Genomic DNA, 27862 nt, shown 5'->3' with positions numbered 1-27862 from the left:
AGCATACAGACATTGGGCGTGGAGGCCCAGCTTAGGAATCAGACAGTTTTAAGGCCAGACCAGTTGTTTCTAATCACTGGAAAATCTGCAGAAATGTGAATCTAATTGCTTTTGACTGCTAAGATTTTTTATTCTTTTTTACAGAAAGTCCCAATGGCATAGATGGGAAGGAAGTACAAGAAGACGTGTGACATGTTTTCAGTGGTAGGAAACTGGACTTCAAAAGTGTTTGAGTGAAAACGAAAAAAAAAAAAAAACAGGTCAGTGAATAAAACCATGGAGGTAAAATATGAAGCTGTGTGAGCAGTTTGTCTTACGCGGTTGAGACTGACTTAAGGAGGTGGGATTTCAGCCGACACCACCTTAAAATTTGTGAGGAAACCTTTTCTGTGGCAGATCTTATGCCTATCAGAATCATTTCAGTTGGAATTTGCCGTATAAAAACAGTGCGGTTACATTTAGAGATGTTTCTGATCGTGCCCAGCACACACGAGAATGTAGCCGGAAAGCTGAGATGGAGAGGAGGGAGGGAGGGTGAGAGAGAGAGAGAGAGAGAGAAGGGAGCATGAATGAGGACTTTGTATGTCTGTTCGCAAGCCAATACTGGTTCTCTATTTTGAAAACGTCTAATTACAAGTGACAGTAACTTATTCCTATTCCGTAAATACACAAACCATTTGCAGGTACTTTTTGCGAGTGTTTTCACAAAGCTCTGTTGGCAGGCACAGATGTTTTTGGGTTTAAATGAAATGGGAAAATGAATGGGTATGAATCAGATTTTCTGTGTGCACGCGTGCTGCAACACGGGTGGCTGAGGGGTAGGGGTGGGGGTGGAGGGGTGGGAGCGGGTGCAGAGCTGGCGCAGACGCGGGGTTTGGGACACGGGGCCGTCTGGTGAAGCAGGTCCGTTCGCATCTGCGTGCAAAATGGTAATAGTGGCAGCGATGGTGTCGGCGGCCCTGTTTGTGGGCGATAATGGGCCCAAATCAAAGACAGCCCGTCGAGAGGAAACGCTGAGCCAGCTTCCGAGCTCATTAAACAGCTCCTCTGCGTTTCTGAAGGCGCGGCCTGTTTAATGTCTGTCACTAGAGAAGGGATTTTGGCTTTATGGCCTTGTTAAAAAAAAAGAAAGAAAGAAAGAAAGAAAGAAAAAAACCCCAAAAACTCTTGCCTTAAAATTTATGGAGGCTGTCACAGTTTTATAGTAAACCGCTTTGGCTAATTAACGCTTAATATTTCATCCTAAAACAATTAAAAATATTTCTTGTCCAAAGACATGGCAGGAGCAAGGGGGCAGGCATTCACTGCTGCCATTTGGCAAGCCAGCTGCTCGAGGGCGTAGAACAATAAACAAATATAGAGGCTTCATAATTTCATTAATTACAGCCATTAGCCAAGGGCTGTTACATAGTTGAAATGACATGGGGCATCTAGAGAGCAGGAGGAAAAAAGTGTGTGTGTGTGTGTGTGTGTGTGTGTGTGTGTGTGTGTGTGTGTGTGTGTGTGAGAGAGAGAGACAGACAGAGAGGATGCACAGCTGGGAAACACTTGGTCTAGCTTTTCATGGCAAAACAGTAAAAACAACCACAACATCATCATTACTCTGCTTCTCTAAGCAAGCACTGAAGAGAAGAAAACCATATTGCTACTGAGGGGTAGGAGGGGGGGGGGAGGAGGCATAAGTTAAGTAAAAGCAACAACAACAACAAAATACACAACAGTATCATTAATGTCAGTGTAAAATCCCACTGAAACAACACAAAAAGAGATGGCGGTGGTGGTGGTGGTGGGGAGGGTCACTTCTTTCATCTTCAAAGAGAGGACTGTGCAGCGTATAATTCCTCCTATGTAAGGAATGAACAGCAAAGCAGATAACAGCATGTGTGCTGGCTGAGGAATCATGTAAACGGCCTTTATGCTTATCTGACTGTGCCATAAATACCAGAGCTTTGATTTCTAATGTACAGGATGGGGATAATCTTGGAGTAGGGCCTTAATGGGACCACGGGCTCTTAATCAGAGGTCATGACAAGATGGATTAGATCTATTAGACTAATGGCAAAAAGCTACAAATGGGGAGCCGTCTGATTCGACTGACAGAGATTGCTGTGCATTTCAAATGATGGATGAATAGTCATAACCTTTTTTTTTTCCTCTGCACAAATCTGAGAGCTGCCAGTGTTAAACGCCCCTCCCTCTTCCCTCCAGACTTGTTGGCATTTAAAACACGGAAGCAATTAGAAACGTTATCAAAACAGTTTTGCAGTGATGTCATTTCCCCTTTCTCCACAATGAAGTCATCTGACCCACTAGAAAAGCTTTGAACTTATCATTGGAAAGTATGATTGCTATTGGGCTTTGCACACAGAGAGAGAGCAAAAGCCCCCCCCCCCCCCCCCCCCCCCCCTTACACAAAGTCTGCAGGAATGTATTCAAACACACACAGATCGGCTTGATGGTGCCTTTGTTTTTTGTTTTTTTTTTTATGAAAAGGCACATTTAAACATCTAAAGCACATCCATATGAAAACTATTAAAAATCCTGCCTTCAGTCAATCTGGTGAAAGTTAGGACGAAGCTTAAAAAATTTAAATGAAATCTGGTGATCTGCCAGTTGGCAGAGATGGCACAAGTCAGAAAATGGCCTCTATAAAAATCAAATCATACTGTAATTGTACAGTTCTGTTTACAATAATGTTGGCATGCCTTGTAAAATGTAAATAAAATCAAAATGTATTATTTAAAATCTGTTTTTGAAACTGAAACTATGCAAAAGACAACATATCAAATACTGAAAGTACAAATTTCCAAACAGTTGGGACAGGGGCTTAAAAAAAAAAAAAAAAGAAGAAGAAGAAGAAGCTTAAAACAGGTGGCCAAACATCTCGCAAATAATCAAATTAACTGCAGTTCAGTGAAACAGGTTGCTGTCAAAACCTCAGACAGGCTCTCCAGGTCCCAATCACCTCCATTAAAAAAAAAAAAAAAAAAAAAAGAGTTTCAACATTTAATATGTTGTCTCATCAATATATTGAATTAAATATAAATATAGTTGCTGTTAGTGAAAATATATGTACTTGGAGCAGTTACCTTGATAACGTAAACATGATACTGTGTGTGTTTGTGTAATGGGAGGAGGCAGCCCTCATTAAAGCGCAGTAGATGTGATGCGTCCAGCTTGTGGTCCACAGGAAGAATGTAGAAAAAAAAAACCCAATTCAAACTAAGAGTGTTAAATTTTTCTGAAGGGAGGGGTTCCTACAGCTATAGGACATAACTGGTAAATTTGGGGGTAAAGAAAAAAAGGGAGGAGTTGATTGAAGAGGATACTGGGAGGGGTAACAGGTGAGTTGGTGGGAAGTTACGGGAGCTTATTTTACTTATCCTCACATTTCTGGCTTGGGTACGCACCATGGGGGGTGCGGTGGGCGGGGTGAGGATGGCGGCCGGGGGCAGACTTGCGGGGAAGGGCGTGAAGGTGTGCTGGTGGGTGTGTTGGTGCTGGTGCATGTGCTGGTGTTGGTGAAATTCGGCCCTCAGGAGTGACACAGGGGCCAACGGCGAGGCGGACGGCCCCCGGCCCCGCTCTGAACTCTGAACCAGGAAACGGTTGTTCAGCTCCTGCCTCAGGAGGTCATGCTCTGCAAGAAAGGAGAGCGAGGGGAAACCCAAAAAAAAAAAAAAAAAAAAAAAAAAAAAAAAAAAAAAAAAAGAAACAAACAAAAGAAAAGAAAAAAAAAAGAAAGAAAAAAAGGTGGGGGACGGAAGGGGGACACAAGAAAAAAAAAAAGGCACGGGCGCCCAGTCAGTCTTCACAACAAGGGTAGAAGAGAAAAAAGAAAATAGTCACCTGGCATTCTCTGTTTCTCCAGCTCATGCTGTGAGGGTTTTCTACGTGGGGACTCATTGGTGGTGGTAAGAGAGTTGCCTGTGACAATGTGCCAATCAGAATCCCCGAATGAGGCTGGCAATACATGATTGGTTGGTTGAATGATATCAACAGGCTGGTATCTAAAGACAAGAGAGAACCAAGAGTCATCCCAGCAGAAAACACACACACTCTTGCCCTCTATGAGAAAGTCATTTCACAACTGGCATATTTACTGCTTATTCTGGAGACAACCATCATGTCTGGAGACATTTCTTTTCTTATCCTGCAGCATGAAATGCCTGTTTTGATAGAATCTTTGAACATATCGTTACAAATGACTCATGTTTGCATGGTAGGCAACATAATTTTGGCTTTTCCAGATGCAGACTAGATGCACAAATTTTCAGCACATAGAAAGTGCTGCGTTCAGCATGCTGTCTCCGACGGTGGTGGCTGCCTGATTCTTAAATGACATTTACCTGTGATGCATCCAAGCCCTCTTACACTGACCTTATGACTGTTTTAAAATATCTATGCTCCTATAAATGCAGACCATCTTAGACCAGGGACCCAAAGTAGATTTATTACCATTTAATATTCCTTTCCATTCAGCAATGCCCAACAGTGACTTTCATGTGAGGCCCTTTGTACTTTATTCAGTTTATTGATGAGCTCACTAAGTGCTTACTGCCTCCTGTGTTATTAGCATTAATATCCCATATGCTGCATACAGTCCGTTAAAGATTCATGCAAATTTGTCATTACACTACCCCAAGGCACACCGGGAAACAGATTTAAAATTAGAGCCTGACCAATACAGGATTTTTAAAACCGATACCGATACTGACACCGATATTTAGTGATTTAAAAATCCGATAGCCACAAGAGACAAAACATAAACAGATTTCCCTGACATTCATTATGTGTAATTATTTATGAGTCCTTTACTAACATACATTTAATCTTGTTTTATTGTCACAACAATTTGTGGATTTCTCATTTACACGACTCTGCCCGACTCTGCTCACATCAGCTGGTTGTTGTGGCGTTCCAAGAGTTGCCAATAGGGAAGTAGAGCGCCTCGGGTGAACAAACTATGCAATAATCAACACTCATAACATGGTGTTTCTACCATCTTGTCCTTACTTTTTAAATTTTCATTTATCAGCCGTTAGAAATTTACTGATATATCACCAAATAGCTAATATATCGACCCCTCTGATATGTCAGTTGGACTCTATTTAAAATACTGGAATCTGGACAAACTAAACTTTTAGTCATATATCCTCTCTTAAGAATAAATGCACTGAAGAATAACTCAGCAGCCTTTTTAGTAAAAAATGTAAAGAATGAGCACTTACCAGATCAGCAAATGGTGCATAAACACTTGACTTGTTTCAAAAGAATGTAACATTTTTTTTTAATAAATTACTATAGATACTTTTTTTTTTTTAACAACTGCAGCATGAACACAATTGTGTGGCTAAATCTAATTATCTAAACGTAAAATGCACTGTTAAAATTTAAAGTTACCATAACAGTGTTTGCAGTTCTTTTGTTGATTCCACGAAAACGTAGTATAAAAATAAATACTCAAATCAAAAACTGAGCAGTACTGAAAGCTAGTGTTGGTCCCTCTGAAGCTGTTTTTCTTTGGACTTTGTCTCTCCACTAAAGCTACCGTGTTGCATTTAAGGTGCGCAGCTTTACCTGGGTAGGGGGTGCCGGCGGGGTGCCCGGGCACCACTAAACTGTTGGTTGGTAAGGTTGGTGGTGGCGGCAGTGTGGCTGGGGTTGCAAACATGGCCGAATGGCGATGGGCTGGGCTCCGTAGGGAGGAATAGTGCGAGGTAGAGAGATTGGCTATGGACAGAGGCAAGGCGGGGGCCGAGGATGGAAGCCCACTGAGGTGGTGGTGAGGGGATGGGGGCAAGTGCTGTTTGGGAAGGCCCACCGGACTGCTGCTGTGGCTAAAGGTTTAATGGGTACAAAGAAAAAAAAATACAATCAGAATGTTGATAATTTACAATGCTAATACATACTGCAAACACATTTACACATATTGTGTTATTCTGTTTTAGAAAGTGTTCAGAGTGTCTCTCTTTGCTGGAAGCTCACTGTAAGTTCAGCTGTTCCTGTGACACGCTGCTTTGACCAAATAAGAATGATTTTCTAATAATGGGTCTTATATTGAATTAAAAAGAAGTGAGGGCACAATCTGAGAAGATGAGGTGAAATGGGAAATCATGCTGTGTGCACTGCAGTGTTGCCCAATGAAAAACAGTAAATCTGACAGCTGGTTATTGCAAGTTTGTGAGGAGGAAAAATCAATATCCACATAAAAGCAGTCAATACTGTGCACAATATAGAATTGTTTATTGGACTAGATTATATTAATTTGGAAGTTCTTGCAGGTTATTATATTGTCTTCACCAGACTGGCAGGAAACACGAGGAAAGTGGTGGTGTCTGCAACATGACATCGTGATCAGGTCACACAGTTGTCTGGGTCCTGAATTTCTGTTCCCTTTTTGTTAGTCAGCAGCTCTCTAGTGGTCTTATACATGGCACTAATACAGCTGAAATGTGTGACTTCTTTAGCAGGTTTTTACTCTTAATTCTTAGTGGGTAGACATGTAGTTGTTAGCCTATTTTCTATGCCCCAACAACTTAAATGTGTGTGTGCATTTAACAAAATACCTGATTTCGTGGAGGCTGTTGTACTGCAACGGGTGATGCAACTGGTTGCTAATTACTGGCCGTGCGTGGTGCTGTCGGGACAGAACACGGGGCTCCTGGTGTGAGTGTGGGTGAGGAGGGTGGGAATGGGGTGGTGCCCTCAGTAGGGGAGGTGTAGGGACAGGGGGTGGAGGTTGCTGCTCCTTTTTAACACTGAGAGGAGGTGGGGTGGAAAGCCGTAACCTAGGAGGCTCTGAGGGTGCCGCCGCTGCAGCAGGGGCAGGGGAGCCCGTAGGTGCCGAAGCCGGGGTGGGGCTGGGCACGGGAGGCGCGAAGGGCACCTCACTGTTGCTCTGCTCCTGGCTGCGCTGGAGACCTGAGACTTTGGCAGAGCTACAAGTCTTGGACTCAGGACTCTCATTCGTTGGCACACCTGAGGGGAGAAAAAAAAAAAAACAGCAAAATTTAAGAAATGTGTCAAACTTCATCCTTGTTTGACACAGTACCACCTAATATATAAAACAATGAGCTAAACAATTGCTCCCTTTCTGCCTTTTTAATGTTGTCCCAGTGTCTTCTGCCCAAGGTTCCTCTTGTTTCCCTCTCCCTAGGTTCCATTAAGTGTTTAATCAGGTCATTTTCATGCTTGACTATAATCAGATGATCCAATTTCTTTCCGCGATCCAGTCAGTATGAATAAATCACAGCTAATTAAAGTTAAATGTCGGCCCCCATTCGGGGCTTTGCTGAGCACACAATCTGGCATGAAATAATTATGTTTCAATTGTGCTGTGAGGAGAGATCGTGGCCCCTTATCTTGGCCTCTCTGGCACTCCATCTTTCTATCTTTCCTTCCTGTTCTTTCAGGGGATATGGGAAACCACAGCAAAGCACTCTGAACTCATTTTTTACCATTCATCAGGGGCCTTTTCAACAGACAAGAAGCTTTTATAATCAGCATTCCACAGAACAACGACTTTTCATACTTAGACTGTCGCAATTTAATGACCATAATTATATGCTGTTGTAGCACGCAAATAAAAGTGGGAGAAAATGCAGCATCGCGACACCTTTCACGTACAAAGAATCTCAAAGCATTTATGAATCTTAATGAAACAGACAAGACGGTTGGTGATTTTGTACTTCTCCGAGAGTTAAATGCAAAGCAAAATGGGCCACAAAGATTTTGAGTTTTGAGGATATGGTGGAGTGACAACTGCAACAGCAAAATTACTACTAGAGTTTTTGAGCTAATCAAAGCCGCTACTGCTGGTATTCATTTTAAATGCACACAATGCACAGAGAGAGACAGACAGCTTTTGGTGGTGCCCTCGTGGCGGCTCTAATCTATTGCTCAGATGCAGCAGGATTTCGGTCAAAAGACTTGCTAGTGCTTCAATTAAAAAAGATCCATGGGCACACTCAACAGTAACAAAATGAGAAGAGCTGAGAGCTGCTGTCAAACCAGCGAGAACTCAACATGCAGCCCACTAATGGAATATCCAGGCCCTATTAACAGCCTGCTTAATCTTTCAAGGATCCTAACACCCATAAAAAGGCCAATAAAAAGGCAAGGCAGGGCTTTTATTTTATTTTTTTTTATTTGTTGAGCTCCCCCTCCCTTTACTCCTTGCATTTATAGGAGAACTGGGGCTGGCTAAGGTGTCATAATTTTCAAATGAATTCCTGGGTCCAGGCCTATATAGACCTCCAGATTTATTGGGGTCTGGGACTGGGATTAAACTGTCAGACTCTCGGCCTTACAGGGAAAGAGAAAGAGGAATACTCGAGGCAGAGACGCAGAGGAAGGCACAGACAAACAGAGAAGGAGCAAATATCCACAGTCAAAATGTCGCTGTTGGGTGATGTTGCCATGGCAACCGGTTTTCCCAGACATAATGCAAGGCGAGTGATACTGAAGGCAGTCTCACTGCGACCGTGGGGTGGGGGATGGGGGCTTCCCATTCTAAGCCAGGGCCACAGCGAGCGCCGGGTTATCTTAATGATGATTCTAATGGGCTCTAATGGAGGCAGAGATCGGCACAGACCAACACATCTCTCATTAAAATCCCTCTGAAAGCTAACTCATACCCACATGTGCAAACACACACACACACACACACACACACACACACACACACAGATGCATGCACATGAATGAACACAACAAAACATGAACACACAGAAGTTTTCACTGTTGGCAAACACATGCAACGGGCAGAACAAAGTGAAGAAATCAGACTAGTTTGTTGGAGAACGCAAACGAGGATATAACCCCATGGCTTTTTTCCTCTCTCTCTCTCTTTTTTTAAAGGCCTTTCAGATATTTTGAGCGTAAAACAGCTTGCAATGATAACTCTGACACATTCATACTCCTTCAGAAAAACTCTACGCTGTGTGATTTTCTTCTACTTACACATTTGGATACTGCTAAGGTTTAAAGTCAAGGAGTGGCTGCTTTGACTGGCAGGTGTGCTGCCACGGGGAGCTGTATCTGATCGTCTCTGCTAATTTGAGTTACAGAGCTGGACCGCTTCGCTGCGTTTGTACTGTTGCAGAATTTTTAAACAGAATTTTAAGACAAATGATATGGCTTCTTGTGTAAGTGTGCACTCTAGTTTTTGGTGAGTGAAATGTGCGTCTGTGCACTCGTACAGTTTGTGAATGTAGCTTGTAAGCGTTCCAGCCTTAGCTGATAACTTGGCACTCTACTGTGTCATCCAATTATGAACAACACGTGGTTAAAATGCCTCAGAGTCTAAAAAAACCTGCGGTCATATGTCACAAAATTATTAATATATATATATTTTTGGTCCCTTCACTGCAAAACCACATCACAGAACTGTCAGCTGAGTTTCATGCATTTCAGTAAACTGCAAAAACAAAAAAAAAGTTGTTCTTCTTTTCCACAGGACATGGAATACACTCCCTGAAATTACATACTGAGGAAAACAGTAGTGAAGCCACAGGCAGTCATGTGAAACAAATGCCACACGAGTGTGCAAAAAAAAAAAAAAGAAAAAAAAAAGTGCTGTCCTGAAGCTCTGCCCTGCAAACCTGAGCAGATGGTCTGAGTGAGTCAGACAGGTTGGAGGGCAGCCCAGTGGTGGTGGTGGGGTGGCACCCCTCTCCCCTTAGCTGGGTTAGTGCACTGGGGGGGGCATTCCCTAGGGGGGTGTTGGCAGGTCTGCTCACCAGATGACATCTCATCCCAGTATTGATCTTTTTATACTTGTTCTCGTGGCCCTGCTTGCTCGAGGGAATTGGGCCTCGCCCCGTGTGCACGTGCCTCAGTTTGCTATTATGTGGATTGGGGAGTGGAAGGGGTGGAGAGTAGGGACACAGATTAAGGTAGCAGACGGACAACAAGCCACTGGGATTTGTTGGTAATAACTGATGTGTCCAGCGGGGAATCTGAGGTGAACACGGTGTCGCTACACAGCTGTTCCCGCCTTCGATACCCTTAACTTGTGACCCTGTTTGTCCCTATGGAACATCTGGAGTGCTGTCACTGATACGGTCCTCTGTGGCCTTTACGCAGCCAGATGGCCCAGATTGGAATGGCTCAGACCAGCCTGGAATTGCTTGGCCCTTAGCTGGACTATGATGGGCTGGTTGTCATCATCCAAAAAAACCCCCAAACAAACAAACAAACAAACAAAAAAACCCAAACAAGATCTCCCTTTGAGGTGCGTTGAGGCTAAGAACAAAATACAGAAACTCAGAAGAAAAGCCCTGCACACACTTCCTCATCTTTTGAAATTATTCACTTTGAAGCTTATTTAACTACTTTATTTTAAATACACACCTGGTTACCTGCAAATGGCCCCCACAACCTCATGAATGAAACAAGGGCTCTAGAGAAAATTCTCATTTGCTTTCCAACTAAAACCCTCAGCAAACTAATGCCGTGCATGCAAATGAGTGTGTTACATAAATTACCTGCTCACTGCTGACACTGATACCAGTATATGCAACAGCCAGGGAAACAGAACCTGTATGCAAAAAGCCCTTTCAGATTAGATACGAGAATATGCAAAGTATTCCTATGATAAGGGGATGTCGGGGGCTTAGGGCCACTGGGTGTTCTCATTTACTAGGCAAACACTGCGGTTCACTCCCTTCATGGCTTTGCCAAAGCATAAACAGTCAGGGCACTGATAAAATAAGGACATGAACAGACAGATATTTAAATAAAGCAGCATATCCGCTGAAAGACGTTGGAGGTTGCAGACAGTATGTGAGAATGCATACTGCCTTGATCCGTCTCCTGCTGGCTTTGGCTGACAGGATATTCTGCTGCTCTTGACGGTTGAGCTCACAATGATTTGGTTTTTGTACCTCTCTAGACAAGCAATCTGCACAGAGCCAAGGCTTAGCTCATGAGTGAGTGACTGTGGAAGATGGCTATAACAGATACTGGCAGAAGGCAGGAAACCGCAGTCTTGCCAATCAACACTTCGTTGCCGTGAGGTATTCAGTCATAGGAAACAGGCGGGGTGATTTCAACAAAATGATTTTGTACGAGAGGAACAGAAGGGCTGAGCAGTGTTGAATCATTGTGCTAATAATAAAATCATAGGAGAAATTTGCAACGGCTTGCTTTGCCTCACACTATTTAATCTGCCTCAAGCATCTCCAAACTGGTAACAAGGGGAGCCAAGGCGGCATTTTTGCAAATCTCTCGGAGATGTAAATGGGGGGTGGGGGGGTGGGGGGAAGCTGGCCAAGATAGCTAAAAAGTGGGGACAGCTGACACGTTTCAATTATTTCTCTCTGTCTCTTTGCTGCAGCTGACAAAGGAGTGAATGACACCAGAATGGGGATGGGTGTTAAGCTGTAACACGTTTACAGTCAAAGCACCGGCATAAATCGACAACCTAATGTTCATTTCTGAGAGCTGGCAGCTCAAACTGAGAGCTGAATCAGTTTTTCTTGTGCATATCAGATCCCAATTCAATCTCAAGCCATATGGTGCAGGACACATATGCCAGTCATCCCTTATGGCGGATATTCCATTGTTATGGATGGGAGGCAAACAAGTACATCTCTAAATTGGAAAGAAAAGAGAGAGTAAGGAAACAACAGAGGTTGAGATGTTGACTGTCTAAAGCCTTTTATATCATGCATGCTCCACTGGAGCTCCAAAAGCAATGTTAAACTGTCATTAACCCCTGGCTATAATGTGTTGCTGAAAAGCAGGACGTCTCCACGCTCGTACTTCCTTTTCTGTCAGGACCCATCCCCCTGCTAAGATGTGTCTAGCAGAGCTCATGTGTTTTGGGAAAGCCATCAGTCTCAGCTTCTTATGAACACTGCTGGGTCACCTAAGGTCAGTGCCACTGGGCTCTCCTAAATAAAAGGGTAGACATCTTGGAACTTTCAATAGAAAAACTCAAGTCTAATGGCTCCTCTGACACGGCCCACCCTGCCAGCCTGGAATGTGACCCCTTTCACTGTCACTGACCCATCCCCAACCCCTGTAACCCCTTTTCCCTTAAGGCCACAGTAGACAGGCAGCCAACATGCAGAGAAAGGGAGGAGTAATTTGAACTTTAAGGCTAGATTTTGTGTTGAAAAGAAGGGGAGCCTTCAGGAGTTATTTGCGCAATGCTGAAAGCACTAGCCTTATCATTTCATTAATTAGCATGACACGCCTGCCTGATGGACTTGAACGCCGCAGCGGCAGCTGTCTCAATTGATTATAGCAGTGGACGTGCTGCTGCAATTATCGAGGTGACTGGAGACAACGGCTGCCACTTCTAATAAAGGACTTAACTCCTGCTTCCCACATCACAGCTCAGCGGTGGGAGGACAGTGGCAGCCTCCCTGTGTCTCCCATACCTTAAAGACCTTTTCAGAATCTCTCCACAGGCTTCTGTGGAGCTCAGTGTGGGCTGTAGTTCTTGAGCAGCGTGTCAGCTTTACTTAAGCTTCCATACTGCCTGAACAGTATCACTTTGGTGCCCCGCAGGAAAGCATCCTCTATTAGCCTACCAGCTGGCTCATAATCCGCAGAGAATGGAGGGAAAGGAGGTAGGAATGAAAGAGAGAACAAGAAAGAATGTAGGCGACACAAAGACAAGGAGCTTTTGCCAGGAAGCTTCAAGTCCACGCAGAAATGGAGGGAGCGAGTGTGCAGCAGTGTAAACAGACCCACTGTTTTCCAGCTTCATTTCATGTATGAACGTGCATGAAACCCACATGCCTCTAAGTGGATATAATATTATCTTTCAGTGCCGTACTGATTGCTTCTCAATGGGATGGAAATGGTTGGGTGAAAATCCTTCAACAAATCTTAAGTGGCATGACAGCAGGCTGAAAGAGCCTGCATGTTTTTCTTTACCTCCTCCTCCATCTTCGTTTTCACTCCCCACTCTGGAAGCAAAGCAACAACTGGAAGCTGACAGCTCCTAACCATTCACCATACCTCATTCACTGTTTTGACATACGCAGCCGTTGCAGTTTAGTGCAAGGAAAGGGGTAGGCCAAACATCCTATCACATTTCCAGTGTATTTTGGAGATAAAGGGGTTGAGCAGCACAAGCTGTGGTTTCAACTGAGATATTCACCAACTTCATGCAAATACAGCATCTTTTTTTGATAAGGATAAATAATACCCTTTGACAACCAAAAATGCTGAGGCAGCTAATGCTCTGAAGTCTCGGTTTCCCATTGGCGGGAACGGCTAAAAACAAATATCTGTTCATTGGCAACAGCCAGATAGCAAGTTCATCCATCAGCCACCACTTTTCTTTGTCTTTTTGATGTATCCTGTTATTTCAGGGCTTCTGGTGGTCACTACGCTGATCAAAGCCCCATGCTGCTTCCCGAATCATTCAAGAGCCTATCAATGTTGCAGTTGCATTTACATTGTAGATTACAGCATGCCAAAGGAATTTAAAACCAAAAACATTGCTGCAATTGCAACCACAGCATATGCAACCAGTTGCAGCAGAACTACTGCTCCAAGTTTAACATTTCAACAATAATTCATGTTTCATGCGCATTTATTCAGTACAGAAAATGGTCATTTTCCAAATGCACTGATGAAACCATACACTGTTAGTACCATAAATAACGTTTATTTTATTCATCAAGCAGCACAACTTCAAACTCAATGTGTTTATTAGAAGCTGCACACAGCTGTTTGGCAGTTTGATTTGATATTAACCGAAAAGACAAGCTTAACATAAATACTGTTTGGTGACTAAAATCAGCTTATATACTCTATATCCAATTGTAAAGTATCACTACATGATCTTCAGTGTAAAATGAAATTTTCCTCACTGGGAGGGAGAATACAATCTGGTCTTAAGATCCTAGTGGACTATCTGTCTAAAGATAGTGTGCATTAAATTTGTTGGCCTTAAGTTTCACATATCAGCAGACCCGCAGGGAAGCCCGCTGTCCAGTATAGAGCCACTGATGTAATGTCATTGCCACTTCTATAGGAGGATCCTGCTGCTGAGTGGCTCATGCAGTGCTGCTGGGTATTTAGGCTTACAGATGGAGACGCAGCAGCTGTTGAAGACTACACTAGAGCTGCCATTTTCCCCTGCTAATGACTACATGCCAAAAGAGCTGTGCTCTTATGAGCTACAAGCCTTTTTTTTTCTGCAACAGTCAGAGCTTGTAATATCTGAAAGCCAAGACTTTAGAAAAAAAAAGTCTTGAGCTTTCTTTTTTTGGGTGGGTGGGGGTGAGTGTGGATAAATTACATGTCAAGGCTGATGACACACTTAGAGGACTGGAGTAGAGATGTTTGAAATAGCTCTCATTCACAGCTTAGTTAGACAAACACACACAAAAGCCTTTTGAAAAGCGCTAACCTCCTTCTCCCAACCACCACTACAACAAGAGTGACAATTGGAGGGTGTATTAGGTTCACAAACATTCGCTGTCCTTCCTTGCACCTCATTCATCATTCTTGATTAGAGGCCAAGGAAGAGGGATAAAATGACCCAGATGGGGGTTGGGGGGGCTGGGGGGGGTGAGAGGTTAGTTAATAAGGCAGAGGGGAGGGAAGAGGGAGCAGAGGGTACAGAATCGTGTCAAGTAAACTAATGGAGACAAGGCCTGGATACTGACCTTTGTGGCTGCTGCTAACCTAAACCCACTATCATCTGTTCCTATCTCTGACAAACCCAAGCTACACACGCAAACAGGCGCCAACTCACACGCACACGCACACACACACACACACACACACACACACACACACACACACACACACACACACACACACAGAGGTAGGAAAATCTAGCCTCCTTTAGCCCTAGCGGGCAAGGAACAACAGTCTGCTTGTTTCCTGGGCTGCTATGAGCGGCAGCTTTTCCCTCTGGTGTTCCAAGTGTGGAAAGTGAAGAATTGATTTGTTTGGAGTGTGAAGGCAGCGTGTCTGATTGGGGAAATGTGTGAGTATGTCTGTGAGGAGAGGGTGGTGCACGGTAAAACAGGAGCGAAATTGGACTCTGAAATGAGCCAAATCACTTGCAAGATGAAACAGACTACACCAGGGGAAGAAAGAAAAAAAAAAAAGAGAAAAGAAAAAAACAACACAGGGCCCCAGAAAAGTGTTGAGCATGGCTTGCTGGCACAAAACCAAAAAAAAAAAAAAAAACACAACAAAACAAAAAAACAACAGAAAACAAAACAAACCAAACACACTTTCTTTCTGGTCGACATATTTCAGACTGCATATGACAAAAACAACACCGAAGGATTTAGAGGAATCAAAATCAAACCACCGAGTGTGTCTGACTGTTTCATGAATCCATGTCGAAGTAGAGGCGCCACACCACATCAAACCCTGTAAATTCTCCTGAAAGCCTCCTCGCTCCCTTTAGCAGCCAGTGCTTAGATTATTGTGTGCAGCTAAAAGGTAAGTGCTGGGAGCGTCACACTTGAGAGTGTGTTTTAAGCACCATAAAGTATCAAGACCCAGATGGCTCATCCTCCCTGAAAAACATGACCGCTCTGCCTCGGCTCTCGTGGCACCTGCTACCAGGATTAGGCCAGCGCTGCACCAACCCAACACACTAATACAGTGTGCCACAGCTGACAAGGAGCCCAAGGCACTTGCCTGAACAGTTGATGAGTCAATACCTGTATCATTAGTGATAGAGATAACCATATATTGATCTTTTCCAAAAACACAGGCAGGTGTGATTTTGATGCAATTGGTCACAGTTAGGTTTTAGCAGATGCGGCTTCCTGAAAGTAAATATCAGGGGCTCAGCTTTAAATAGGTTATATTCCCGATTATGTTTAATATTCTATTTATTTACTAATAACATAGTCAACATAATCAAAAACTTTACAAGTATATATATATTTTGAAATGGCCACTAGGAGGTATTTATAATCATTTTCATTTCTAGTATCACCCTCCCTTTAAGCCAGCTTTTGTTCTGATTGGCTATCCCTTGCAATCAGAAGGTGGGCAGGACTTCTGTGCGCACATGGTCTGAAAGTGGCCTTAAATGATGCATTCAGAGAAGTCCGAAACCAGAGTTCTCAGCCGACTTCATTATTTGAAACTTTGGCTATGTTTATTGTGACAGCTCATCGTTGAAAATGTATGTATGACACAAATGAATATATATGACACAAAAAGAAAAAGAAAAACATTAAAAGAAAAACATTTAAGAAAATATTGATAATATTAATTGTACTGTACTGCTACATGATTTAATCACCTGATTCTTGTTACTGATGCAGTATTACAGTACATGTTAAAGCAGGGAACCAGCTTTATACAAAGGAGGGAAATCTGATCTTAACGAAGGGAAAATATCAGCTAGACTATACTATATATCAGCCTAACCCGGTCAATGCTGCCGGTAGTCCTCTGTACACATTTCTCCGTGGGCTGTGTGACATTGGAACAGTCTCTCTTGCTCTTTCCCAAAGCAAACAGCAGTGAAATCCCAGTCCTGCTGCTCACCCTTCAACACAGCAGCACTAACCCAACAGCCAAAAAGGCTGGAGCCCATGCTCAGCTGAATGGGGTATTAGAGTCAGTCAGAGGTCATTAGGGGCCCCACCACCAGGGCGCAGTGCAGGGAATTCACCAGTAGCCAAAAACAACAGCCAGACAGATGACCGCTTGAATATTGGAGGAGGCCACACTGTTCACGTTCTGTTTTTTTCTTAACCTCCTCTGAACCGGCCAAAATGCAGGGTCCTCTGTCTCAGTGAATTACTCCCTGTCTGTTAACAAACACTGGGACGATTAATGCTGCTCTCGCTCGGTGAAATGCACAGGCAAACACAAGCCCTTTCTCAGGAGTGCGTGTCGGGTTACATCTTTCACCGTGTGTTGAATCCCAGGCTAATAGCTAGGCTCTAGCTCAAGCCTCTCCAAACCCAGCCCTCAACTCAAGCTAGCCCGAGCCTGTGGTTTTACTTGTAGACACAGTGGCTCTGATAAGCCACTGACAGAAATATGGGTACTAATATGCTACCAGTGAACAGGTAAGGGGCTATGAATACTGAACAAACACTAGAGGAGGACCACCCATCTGGCTATACTTGGGAAATACTTTATACACCAGGCTGATACTTTTGTTTGATTTGGGATCTTCTATCCTGGGTTCACCCCTAAATACTCTGGCACATTCTTCTGATACTTGGATGTCCTTCGCCTCTCACGGAATCTGGAGCATTTTACATCCGTTTTGTTCTTGCTGATGGTTTTTCCATCTTTATAAGGCTGTGCGAACTGATCCCAATGCATTACAAGCATGTTTGTAATATCCATCTAGGCTGCTGACTGTCCCCCTGCCAGCGATTGTACATTATCCAAGTGTCGTGTTTGGCCACAATCGCCTACCATCTGGCTTTGTCAATGAGTGTTACAGCCTCATCTGCAAACAACATTGGCGCCGAACCTCTCAACACAGATGAGCTTAAAATGCACATAGCGAAGAACAGGGATCTTCAAACAAATGCGGGGTGGGGTGGGGGACCCCGCTTGCGCTAGCAGAATGACTGGAGCTGGAGGATTAAAAACAAGAAAACCTGCAAGTGATCACAGGCGACACACTTTACATTTCAGGCCTGACAGCTGTGATAAGACGCCGGTCATGTATTCTCATAAGTAAACAATGAAAATGCCTTCCACAATGCAGTTGGCTGTTGTTTTTTTTTTTTATAAGAGGAGGAGGAGGATTAAGATTAGATAAAAGATGTGATGAGAGCTGCTGCTCTGTGGAGTTATCCTCTTTACATTCTTCTCTTCCTCTGAGCCTACATCCACTTATTGTAATGCTTCTTTTCTGTTAAGACGACACTCAACCCGAGTTGTGCTAGTTGGTCATCAGGGGACGCATCAGACCAAAGCATGACAACTGCGGTTAGCTTCAGCATGCCAGTTTGCTGCTTAAAATAGCTGTTAGTTGAATAGTTTTCTCCAATGTTTGAATGTTACCTTTTCCCAAATATAATAATTAACCTTTTTTTTTTTTTGTCAAAACAGTGGTAAAATATTTTTTCCTAGCAAGTATACACAATGCTGGGTGTAGTAGCTAACCTGATCTGAAGAGACAACACTGAAAAACCTTTCTTCGTATTGAGCCCCAGATGTATTCAGGAGATTTTGAGGCTGTAATGTTAAGTAGTGAAATCTTTCCCTGTTTTCACTCCGACTTGACCTGTTCTGAGGAGCACAGCTTCTGCCTGCAGATGACACAAGCAAGCTAAAATGCTTGTCATGTCCATGACAACTTATCCTAAAAATTCCCTCAAGGCCTTTAGTGATTTTGTAATTGCTCCCTCTCTACAGCCAAAGCTGAATCCATATTCAGTCAATGAACACAGAGCCCACACACAACAGAGCCTAGTCCTACAGCATTCAATGTGACTCCCATTTTCTCTCACAATAGCCGATCACCACCGGCGGGCTCGCTGACACAGATGACGGGGACTGATAGGGCTGACGGACAGGTGTCAAGCATCCTGACATGTCACGGCTGACACAGACGAGAGAGAGAGAGAGAGAGCGAGGTGCACTGACTATCAAACAGAGATTCTGTTTCCAGAATGAAACTTAACCAGCAGTTACCAAACGCTCTAAAGGGAGGCCGAGTTAATATTTCATGCCCACTAGGCTCTTTGCGCAGAGCAGACACTTTTCTAATGGACATAATAGAGGCCACAGAGTGCACAGGGGGTTTGCATGACATACCAGAAATGACTTTACAAGCCGGCTAATTGCCATGCATAGAAAATCAAGAAGGTCTTTGAAAACAGGCAGCTCGTAAAAGGCGATGCAGTTTGAATTCACTTCCTGATACAAAACCAAACAATTCCTTCCAGTCAGCTTTTCAAGGTGCCAGACCATAGAGGGATTGTGGGTAATGTGGACTGGCCTCTTTGGCTGTCTGCCACTCTACATGAATAGTACATGACTGTGTAATCATAATTTAAAAAGCTATAAATATTGAAGAAGAATTAAAATAATTTATGGAACACAGCAGTGTGACAGGATGTATGCGAACGTGCGTGTGTGTGTGTGTGTGTGTGTTGGAGCGTTTTGTCTCTTTCCACTTCTCTCTTGCAGCGTCCGTTGAACGATGGGCAGCAGTGGTGCAAACTGGGAATTCTGTAATTGCTTTTTCTGTCCCTGAAGCAGGCCTTCCTGCTTTAAATCAAAAAAGGCAATCTCTGTCAGTAATGGCTCAATTAATAATTAAACACGTGTCTTATCTCCGCTGAGCTCCCCCTATTTATTTTCATCTTTCCGACAAGGTTGGCTGCACAAACAGCATTAACACTATCAATAAAGGGAGCATTAATATCAGCCCCTTTCTCCAAAAACAAATCACTCATAAGCTGTCCTGTGGCTGTTTACAGAAATAACCCAAAGACTGATAAAGAAACAAGTCATGTTTTGGTTTTGCCTCCCTGAACTAAGAGTGTAAGCTCATCTCTCGGCTTTCTGTAGTCTGCTCTGAGTTTATACCTTTTTAATATTTAAAACAGATCAGGAAACATGTAAGCTGCTCTTCAAGCTCAACAAGTGATGAAGTGTTAGAGGCAAAAGGGACAGTTTATTTCACGCATCCAAAACTACCAACTTTGATTTCCTTTTTAAAGTATATTATAAAAACATTAGAGCATTAAAAAGCAGTTATTTCAATAACTGGAATATTGGTCTTTCTGATAAAGAAAGCATTTCCTGGCTGGAATAAGTCAACAGATCGTGGTAGATACTTGACATGAGCTTCGCCAGGCTTAGATTCCACAGCGGTGATGGCTGCTTTTCAATTCCAGAGCTTGCTGATCTGGCTGGAGCTTTTGCAGCCCTCGTGTTTTTCCGGCGTCATGTTTGCCCTGCAGTCATCTAGCCTGCCTGTTAGCCAGTCAGCCACACTCTCTATCTAACTCCACTCTATCCTGATTCAACGGGGGCGAAAAACTGATTAGCTGGTCAGAAGGTCAACCTCCATTTATTATTTAATGGGTGAGAGCCTGCAAACAGTCGGGCTGGCCACCGAGGTTAGTGATACATTACACTGACCTGGCCAGAGGAGAGCTGCTCAGCCGAACACAAACATGCTCTCTCATCTACTTCACTATGCCTGAGCTGCCCTCAATCCGCTGCCCCTGACCTTGCTGCTCCTTTTCCAATCACCATCCTTCCTCCCTTCTCCCAGCATTCAGAATCCAGCAGGTGAGGGAGGGTTTCATTTTTATCTAAGTTTTCACCGTAGTAGCAGGCCTATTGCTCTGGCTGGCCAAGGTAAGAGGAGGAGGCGGCGGTAGAAGAGACCATAGCTCGTTTATTGACATGCAGCAAACATCAGTGGTGGAACAAAGGCCACTCAGCACCTATTGAGAGAGCAGGCCTGCAGACAGGGTGGTTGATTAGCGATTCGACACAGGGACCTGGACTGTGTAGCACATAATGAGAGCTTAGGGAGCAAGCCATGAGCCGATGGGGGAAGGAGGTAGGAGGCAGACTGAGGATAGAAAAGGGAAGAGGCAGGGTCTTACCACAAGGAATTGATTTCCTACAAAAACAGACGGAAGTGTGAGTAAAAATGTTCCGAAGGAAAAAAAAAAAAAAAAAAAAAAAAGCAAGGGTAGGGGCACATCCTAAATCCTTAAGCTACAGCAGTGGTAATGTGTTTATATATAAACAGTTAGAGGATAAGCCTTAAATCCACTGCCAAGCTAAATGGTTTATGAATCTTTTTTGTTTGTTTATTTCTATGTCAATTAACCAAATTGGTCCGACATCCCTGATGAGCGAGAGATCAAAAGTGAGTTAATTCTGCATTCGTGTCCAAAAGCTTCTTTCTCCCTGAACACTACAGTAACCTCATCTTCACCTTTCATGTTGCCTCAGAGAGATGTTAGCAGAGATGTGCATCATGGCAGTTGTGTGTGTGTGTGTGTTTTTTCCCCTCTTCCTCTACACGCTCTCTTCTTCCTTTGTTCCACTGGTCTAATCCAGTATGTGTGGGCCGGTAAGTTTAATGGAAACAATTTATTAAGTCCGGCTTAAAATGCCATCTGCAGCTAAGCCTCCCAAAGCCGCTAAGCTCCTGGTTTCGCCCCAGAGCTTGCTGTGTTCACGCTTACTGTAATGCTCTGTTTAAAATGAGCACAACGGGTCAAAATTAATCAGGATTACAAGGGCACAAATCCACTTCAGAAATGGGTTTTCTACCAATCTTTCTCTCGCTATCCCAAGATGCCCCAGGTTTCTCTCTCGGATGGTGCACGGCATGCGTTTACCATCGCTCAGCGGCGGGTAGCAACTAACTAAGACAACGAGGCATCACAGAAAACTAGGGGGGCAGTAAATGAAGGTGCATAGACTATACTTATTGCTCTAAAACCCACAGATGCTACATTCAGCACAGTCAGTGCAGATTCCTAAGTGTTCCTCTCAGATATTTCGAGCTGCTGACAGCTAGGCGATAACTCCCTGGTACATCCATAGGCCCAGCATTGTGAAATGTCATAAGAAGGTCTACCAGTGAAGTGTTTATCTGTGCTCTGTGGAGGTGCCCTGTGGATGCTCAGTAGCTACATTTAGCTTCTCATTTGCCTTCGAGCAAGCGACAACGGTAAACTATGACCTGCGATTCAATACGAGTAGCCCTGAGTGGAGAACAAGTCTTCACGGTTCTTTTACTTAAACATGCCATCCTCCAGGAAATCAATAATTTGCAGGAGGTTTAAGACGGCAAATAAACAAAAACCAATAACTGTTAGATAATGCTTGACCTCTGCTGTACCTTCCTACATCATAACCACCAACACAGACAGACATTCGTGCAACTTTGCTAGCTCTTGGGTAACAACACCCAAAGAGAACTGCAGTGTGCGCACTCTGTTATTACAGATACTATTCGCTTGTGCTACTATCAGTAGTGTCAGCTTACATCTATAACAGGTTGTCAACATACTAGCGATGCAGGGATGAGGAAAAGTAAATATGAGAGAAAGACGGCAAGGGTGTCTGGGTTTTGCCCAAAACCCTGTTCTGTGTGCATAATTACAGTGCTCTGCCATCAGTGATTACAATGTTGGTCTTTCCTCTCCTCTATTAACCCTGAACCGTTTCATTAACATGACAGACTCTGGGCCCGTGTACAATTTGGAGTTAACCTAAACTGTTTGTACACGTAATCGCAAAATAAAGTTCAGAAAGAAGCGTGACATTGAAATGCCAGGAAGAGGTGAAAGTAAAAGAAATGCTCATTATCTAGTAATTTGTGCAAGCCAAACATCATCACAGCATTACATATTTATGTGTGCGCGTGTGGGGCTGTGTGCACACAGAAATCTGTCTGCGAGTCTTCCAGCCAACAGCTCGACAGGCCTGGTGATCAGTCCCATAGGATCGTGAGTGAGACCGGTAATGGGACACATACTCTACATTCTAAACCAGAGGAAAACAGCCTGTGGGCTGCTTTGTATTACACACACACATTATACATACAGAGAAAAACCAGCTTAGGCCTGAAACAAACACTGTCCTAGAATCCATTACAGCCAAACAACAACACTGGAATTGGAGATGAGGGCCGGCTGGCAGCTCTGCAATTTTAGCGTGATAACTTCTTCCTCGTCATCCCCAAATCACTTCATCAAATTGCTGAATTTCTTTGCTGTCTCACCCTTTCTAACCTCTAATTCTAATCTGGTGTCCTTCGTTTACATCACCCAAACAGAATCTGGTTGATCTGTGTGATAATCAATTCAATTTTCAATTCAATTTTATTTATATAGCGCCAAATCACAACAAACTGTCGCCTCAAGGCGCTTTGTATTGTGGGTAAAGACCCTACAATAATACAGAGAAAACCCAACAGTCAAAACGACCCCCTATGAGCAAGCACTTGGCGACAGTGGAAAGGAAAAACTCCCTTTTAACAGGAAGAAACCTCCAGCAGAACCAGGCTCAGGGAGGGGCAGTCATCTGCCGCGACCGGTTGGGCTGAGGGAAGAGAACTGTGGAAGAGAGCCAGAGATTAATATCAATTAATGATTAAATGCAGAGTGGAGTATAAACAAAGTAAATAAGGTGAATGAGAAACAGTGCATTATGTGAACCCCCCCAGCAGACTAGGCCTATAGCAGCATAACTAAGGGATGGTTCAGGGTCACCTGATCCAGCCCTAACTATAAGCTTTATCATAAAGGAAAGTTTTAAGCCTAATCTTAAAAATAGAGAGGGTGTCTGTCTCCCGAATCCAAGCTGGAAGCTGGTTCCACAGAAGAGGGGCCTGAAAGCTGAAAGCTCTGCCTCCCATTCTACTCTTAAGTATCCTAGGAACCACAAGTAAGCCAGCAGTCTGAGAGCGAAGTGCTCTGTTGGGGTGATATGGTACTATGAGGTCTTTGAGATAAGATGGTGCCTGATTATTCAAGACCTTGTATGTGAGGAGAAGAATTTTAAATTCTATTCTAGATTTAACAGGGAGCCAATGAAGAGAAGCCAATATGGGAGAAATATGCTCTCTCTTTCTAGTCCCTGTCAGTACTCTAGCTGCAGCATTTTGGATCAGCTGAAGGCTTTTCAGAAAGCTTTTAGGACAGCCTGATAATAATGAATTACAATAATCCAGCCTAGAAGTAATAAATGCATGAATTAGCTTTTCAGCATCACTCTGAGAAAGGATGTTTCTAATTTTAGAAATATTGCGCAAATGCAAAAAAGCGGTCCTACATATTTGTTTAATATGTGCATTGAAGGACATATCCTGGTCAAAAATGACTCCAAGATTTCTCACAGTGTTACTGGAGGCCAAAGTAATGCCATCCAGAGTAAGTATCTGGTTAGACACCGTGTTTCTAAGATTTGTGGGGCCGAGAACAAGAATTTCAGTTTTATCTGAATTTAGAAGCAGGAAATTAGAGGTCATCCAGGCCTTAATATCTTTAAGACATTCCTGCAGTTTAACTAATTGATGTGTGTCATCTGGCTTCATTGATAGGTAAAGCTGAGTATCATCTGCATAACAATGAAAATTGATGCAGTGCTTTCTAATAATACTGCCTAAGGGAAGCATGTATAATGTAAATAAAATTGGTCCTAGCACAGAACCCTGTGGAACTCCATAATTAACCTTACTGTCTGAAGAAGACTCCCCATTTACATGAACAAATTGGAGTCTATGAGATAAATATGATTCAAACCACTGCAGTGCAGTACCTTTAATACCTATAGCAAGCTCTAATCTCTGTAATAAAATGTTATGGTCAACAGTATCAAAAGCTGCACTGAGGGCCAACAGGACAAGAACAGAGATGAGTCCACTGTCAGAGGCTCTAAGAAGATCATTTGTAACCTTCACTAATGCTGTTTCTGTACTGTGATGAATTCTGAAACCTGACTGAAACTCTTCAAATAAACCGTTCCTCTGCAGATGATCAGTTAGCTGTTTTACAACTACTCTTTCAAGAATCTTTGAGAGAAAAGGAAGGTTGGAGATTGGCCTATAATTAGCTAAGACAGCTGGGTCAAGTGATGGCTTTTTAAGCAGAGGTTTAATTACAGCCACCTTGAAGGTCTGTGGTACATAGCCAACTAATAAAGACTGATTGATCATTTTTAAGATTGAAGCATCAATAATTGGAAAGACTTCTTTGAACAGTCTAGTAGGAATGGGATCTAACAAACATGTTGCTGGTTTGGAGGAAGTAACTATTGAAGTTAACTCTGAAAGATCAACTGGAGCAAAAGAGTCTAAACAAATACCAGCAGTGCTGAAAGCAGCCGAACATGAAGAATAATCTTTGAGATGGTTATGAATAATTTTTTCTCGAATGTCTAAAATTTTATTTGTAAAGAAATCCATGAAGTCACTACTAGTTAACGTGAAAGGAATACTCGGCTCTACAGAGCTCTGACTCTTTGTCAGCCTGGCTACAGTGCTGAAAACAAACCTGGGGTTGTTCTTATTTTCTTCAATTAATGATGAATAGTAAGATGTCCTAGCTTTACGGAGGGCTTTTTTATAGAGCAACAAACTCTTTTTCCAGGCTAAATGAGCATCTTCTAATTTAGTGAGACGCCATTCCCTCTCCAGCTTTCGGGTTATCTGCTTTAAGCTGTGCGTTTGTGAATTATACCACGGAGTCAGGCACTTCTGATTTGAAGCTTTCCTTTTCAGAGGAGCCACAGTATCCAAAGTTATACGCAGTGAGGATGTAAAACTATTGACGAGATAATCAACCTCACTGGGAGCAGAGTTTAGGTAGCTGCTCTGCACTGTGTTGGCACATGGCACTGAAGAGCATAACAATGAAGGAATTAGATCCTTAAACTTAGTTACAGCACTTTCAGAAAGACTTCTACTGTAATAAAACCTATTCCCCACTGCTGTGTAATCCATTAAAGTAAATGTAAATGTTACTAAGAAATGATCAGACAGGAGGGGGCTTTCAGGGAATACTGTTAAGTCTTCAGTTTCTATGCCATATGTTAGGACAAGATCCAGAGTATGATTAAAGTGGTGGGTGGGCTCCTTTACATTTTGAGAGAAGCCAATTGAATCTAACAATAGATTAAATGCAGTGTTGAGGCTGTCATTCTCAGCATCTACATGGATGTTGAAATCACCCACTATAATTATTTTATCTGAACTGAGCACTAAATCAGATAAAAAGTCTGAGAAATCAGACAGAAACTCTGAGTAAGGACCAGGTGGACGATAGATAATAACAAATAAAACATGTTTTTGATTTTCCCAATTAGGATGGACAAGACTAAGAGTCAGGCTTTCAAAAGAATGAAAACTTTGTCTGGGTCTCTGATTAATTAATAAGCTGGAATTGAAGATTGCAGCTAATCCTCCTCCTCGACCTGTACTTCGAGCATTCTGACAGTTACTGTGACTCGGGGGTGTTGATTCATTTAAACTAACATATTCATCCTGCTGTAACCAGGTTTCTGTAAGGCAGAATAAATCAATACGTTGATCAATTATTAAATCATTTACTAATAGGGACTTGGAAGAGAGAGACCTAATGTTTAACAATCCACATTTAATTGTTTTATTCTTTGGTGCAGTTGATGAAGCTGTATTATTTATTGTTTTTGAATTTTTATGCTTAAATAGTTTTTTGCTGATTTTAGCTTTGGTTTTTGGTGGTCTGGGAGCAGGCACCGACTCTATGGGGATGGGGTTTTGGGGGGATGGCAGGAGGAGAGAAGCTGCAGAGAGGCGTGTAAGACTGCAACTCTGCTTCCTGGTCTCAACCCTGGGTAGTCAGTTTTTAGGAGGGTTAATAAATTTGGCCAGATTTCTAGAAATGAGAGCTGCTCCATCCAAAGTGGGATGGATGCCGTCTCTCCTAACAAGACCAGGTTTTCCCCAGAAACTTTGCCAATTATCTATGAAGCCCACGTCGTTTTTTGGACACCACTCAGACAGCCAGCGATTCAAGGAGAACATGCGGCTAAACATGTCGCTCCTGGTCTGATTGGGGAGGGGCCCAGAGAAAACTACAGAGTCCGACATCGTTCTTGCAAAGTTACACACCGAGTCAATATTAATTTTAGTGACCTCCGATTGGCGTAACCGGGTGTCATTACTGCCGACGTGAATAACGATCTTACCAAATCTACGATTAGCCTTAGCCAGCAGTTTCAAATTTCCATGAATGTCGCCTGCTCTGGCCCCTGGAAGACATTTGACTATGGTCGCCGGTGTCTCTAGCTTCACGTTTCTCAAAACAGAGTCACCAATAACCAGAGTTTGTTCCTCGGCGGGTGTGTCGCCGAGTGGAGAAAAACGGTTAGAGACGTGAATAGGTTGGTGGTGTACCCGGGGCTTCTGCTTAGGACTACGCTTCCTCCTCACCGTCACCCAGCTGGCCTGTTTTCCCTGCTGCTCGGGATCTGCTGGGGGGGAGCTAACGGCGGCTAAGCTACCATGGTCCGCACCCGCTACAGGGGCCTGGCTAGATGTAGGATTTTCCAGGGTGCGGAGCCGAGTCTCCAGTTCAGAAAGCCTGGCCCCCAGAGCTACAAACAGACTACATTTATTACAAGTACCGTTACTGCTAAAGGAGGCCGAGGAGTAACTAAACATGTGACACCCAGAGCAGGAAAGTGCAGGAGAGACAGGAGAAGAAGCCATGCTGGTAGTGAGTCGGCTAAGGGCTAAGCTACTAGCTAAGCTAAGCTAGCGAATTTCTAAAAACAAATAAAGTGAGTAATGTGAATACAGGTGATTCAGCAAAGAGTATGCTATTTAAAGTAGGTGAAGATTACACTAAAATATGTTATTATCCAGATAAATCTAGTTATACAGATATAACAGCTAACAGACAGCAAAACACTGTGCTCCGAAACAGGAACAGGAAGTGATACAATACCGCAGTGAGAGCCAACACCAAGTGACAGCGCCACCAGTATAGCGTCAGGAGACTTTGATTGGATTGCCAGGATGTAATTCCGTGGACCTAATCCTCAGTCCTATGTGCACATTAGCCAGATCCACAGAGGTCTTTCTATAGCGGCTAAAATGGAAGAAGCATCTGAATGTGTCTAAAAGACAATGTCTGTGTACGCGCCCCTGCAGTTCTATAGGGCAGAGGCTGCTTATATGCAGCCATGTTCTGCATTAAGCATGCAGGGAAAGTAAGTCAACATCCTGACAGCTGACAACAGCAGTATTTCGGCAGCCCGGTGGCGAATAGTTGGGAGTTTGATGTGGTCTAGTTGTTTTCTTAACCATGCAAGTCTGGAAGTCATTGTCATTGTGAATGCTGGTTTCTTAAGGCCAGTGCTGGTCACAGGTCATCTACATCACACAGTCTGCAAGCCTGGTTTCTCTCCCCGC

The 27862-nt window shown here is 43.3% G+C and overlaps 1 protein-coding gene across 8 annotated transcripts in view; it reads right to left on the bottom strand.

Moving 5' to 3' along the window:
• Positions 1–27862, bottom strand: part of fbrsl1 (fibrosin-like 1) — a 270174-nt gene that overhangs the window by 9440 nt on the left and 232872 nt on the right. For 6 of the 8 annotated variants that reach the window (XM_030737150.1, XM_030737147.1, XM_030737151.1 and 3 more), the window contains 3 exons: positions 6570–6981; positions 5581–5840; positions 3390–3640 (listed from right to left, as the gene is read on the bottom strand). In XM_030737150.1, coding sequence (XP_030593010.1) covers positions 3390–3640; positions 5581–5840; positions 6570–6981 — 923 coding nt within the window. Of the gene's footprint in view, positions 1–3389; positions 3641–3849; positions 4011–5580; positions 5841–6569; positions 6982–27862 lie in introns of all 8 variants that reach the window. The other 2 variants (XM_030737152.1, XM_030737155.1) reach the window with 1 other exon arrangement.

Source organism: Archocentrus centrarchus, chromosome 9, assembly GCF_007364275.1.
Source record: "Archocentrus centrarchus isolate MPI-CPG fArcCen1 chromosome 9, fArcCen1, whole genome shotgun sequence".
Classification (NCBI taxonomy): Eukaryota; Metazoa; Chordata; class Actinopteri; order Cichliformes; family Cichlidae; genus Archocentrus; species Archocentrus centrarchus.
Note: the sequence above shows the minus strand (reverse complement) of the source record. Positions and strands in the feature narration are given on the sequence as shown.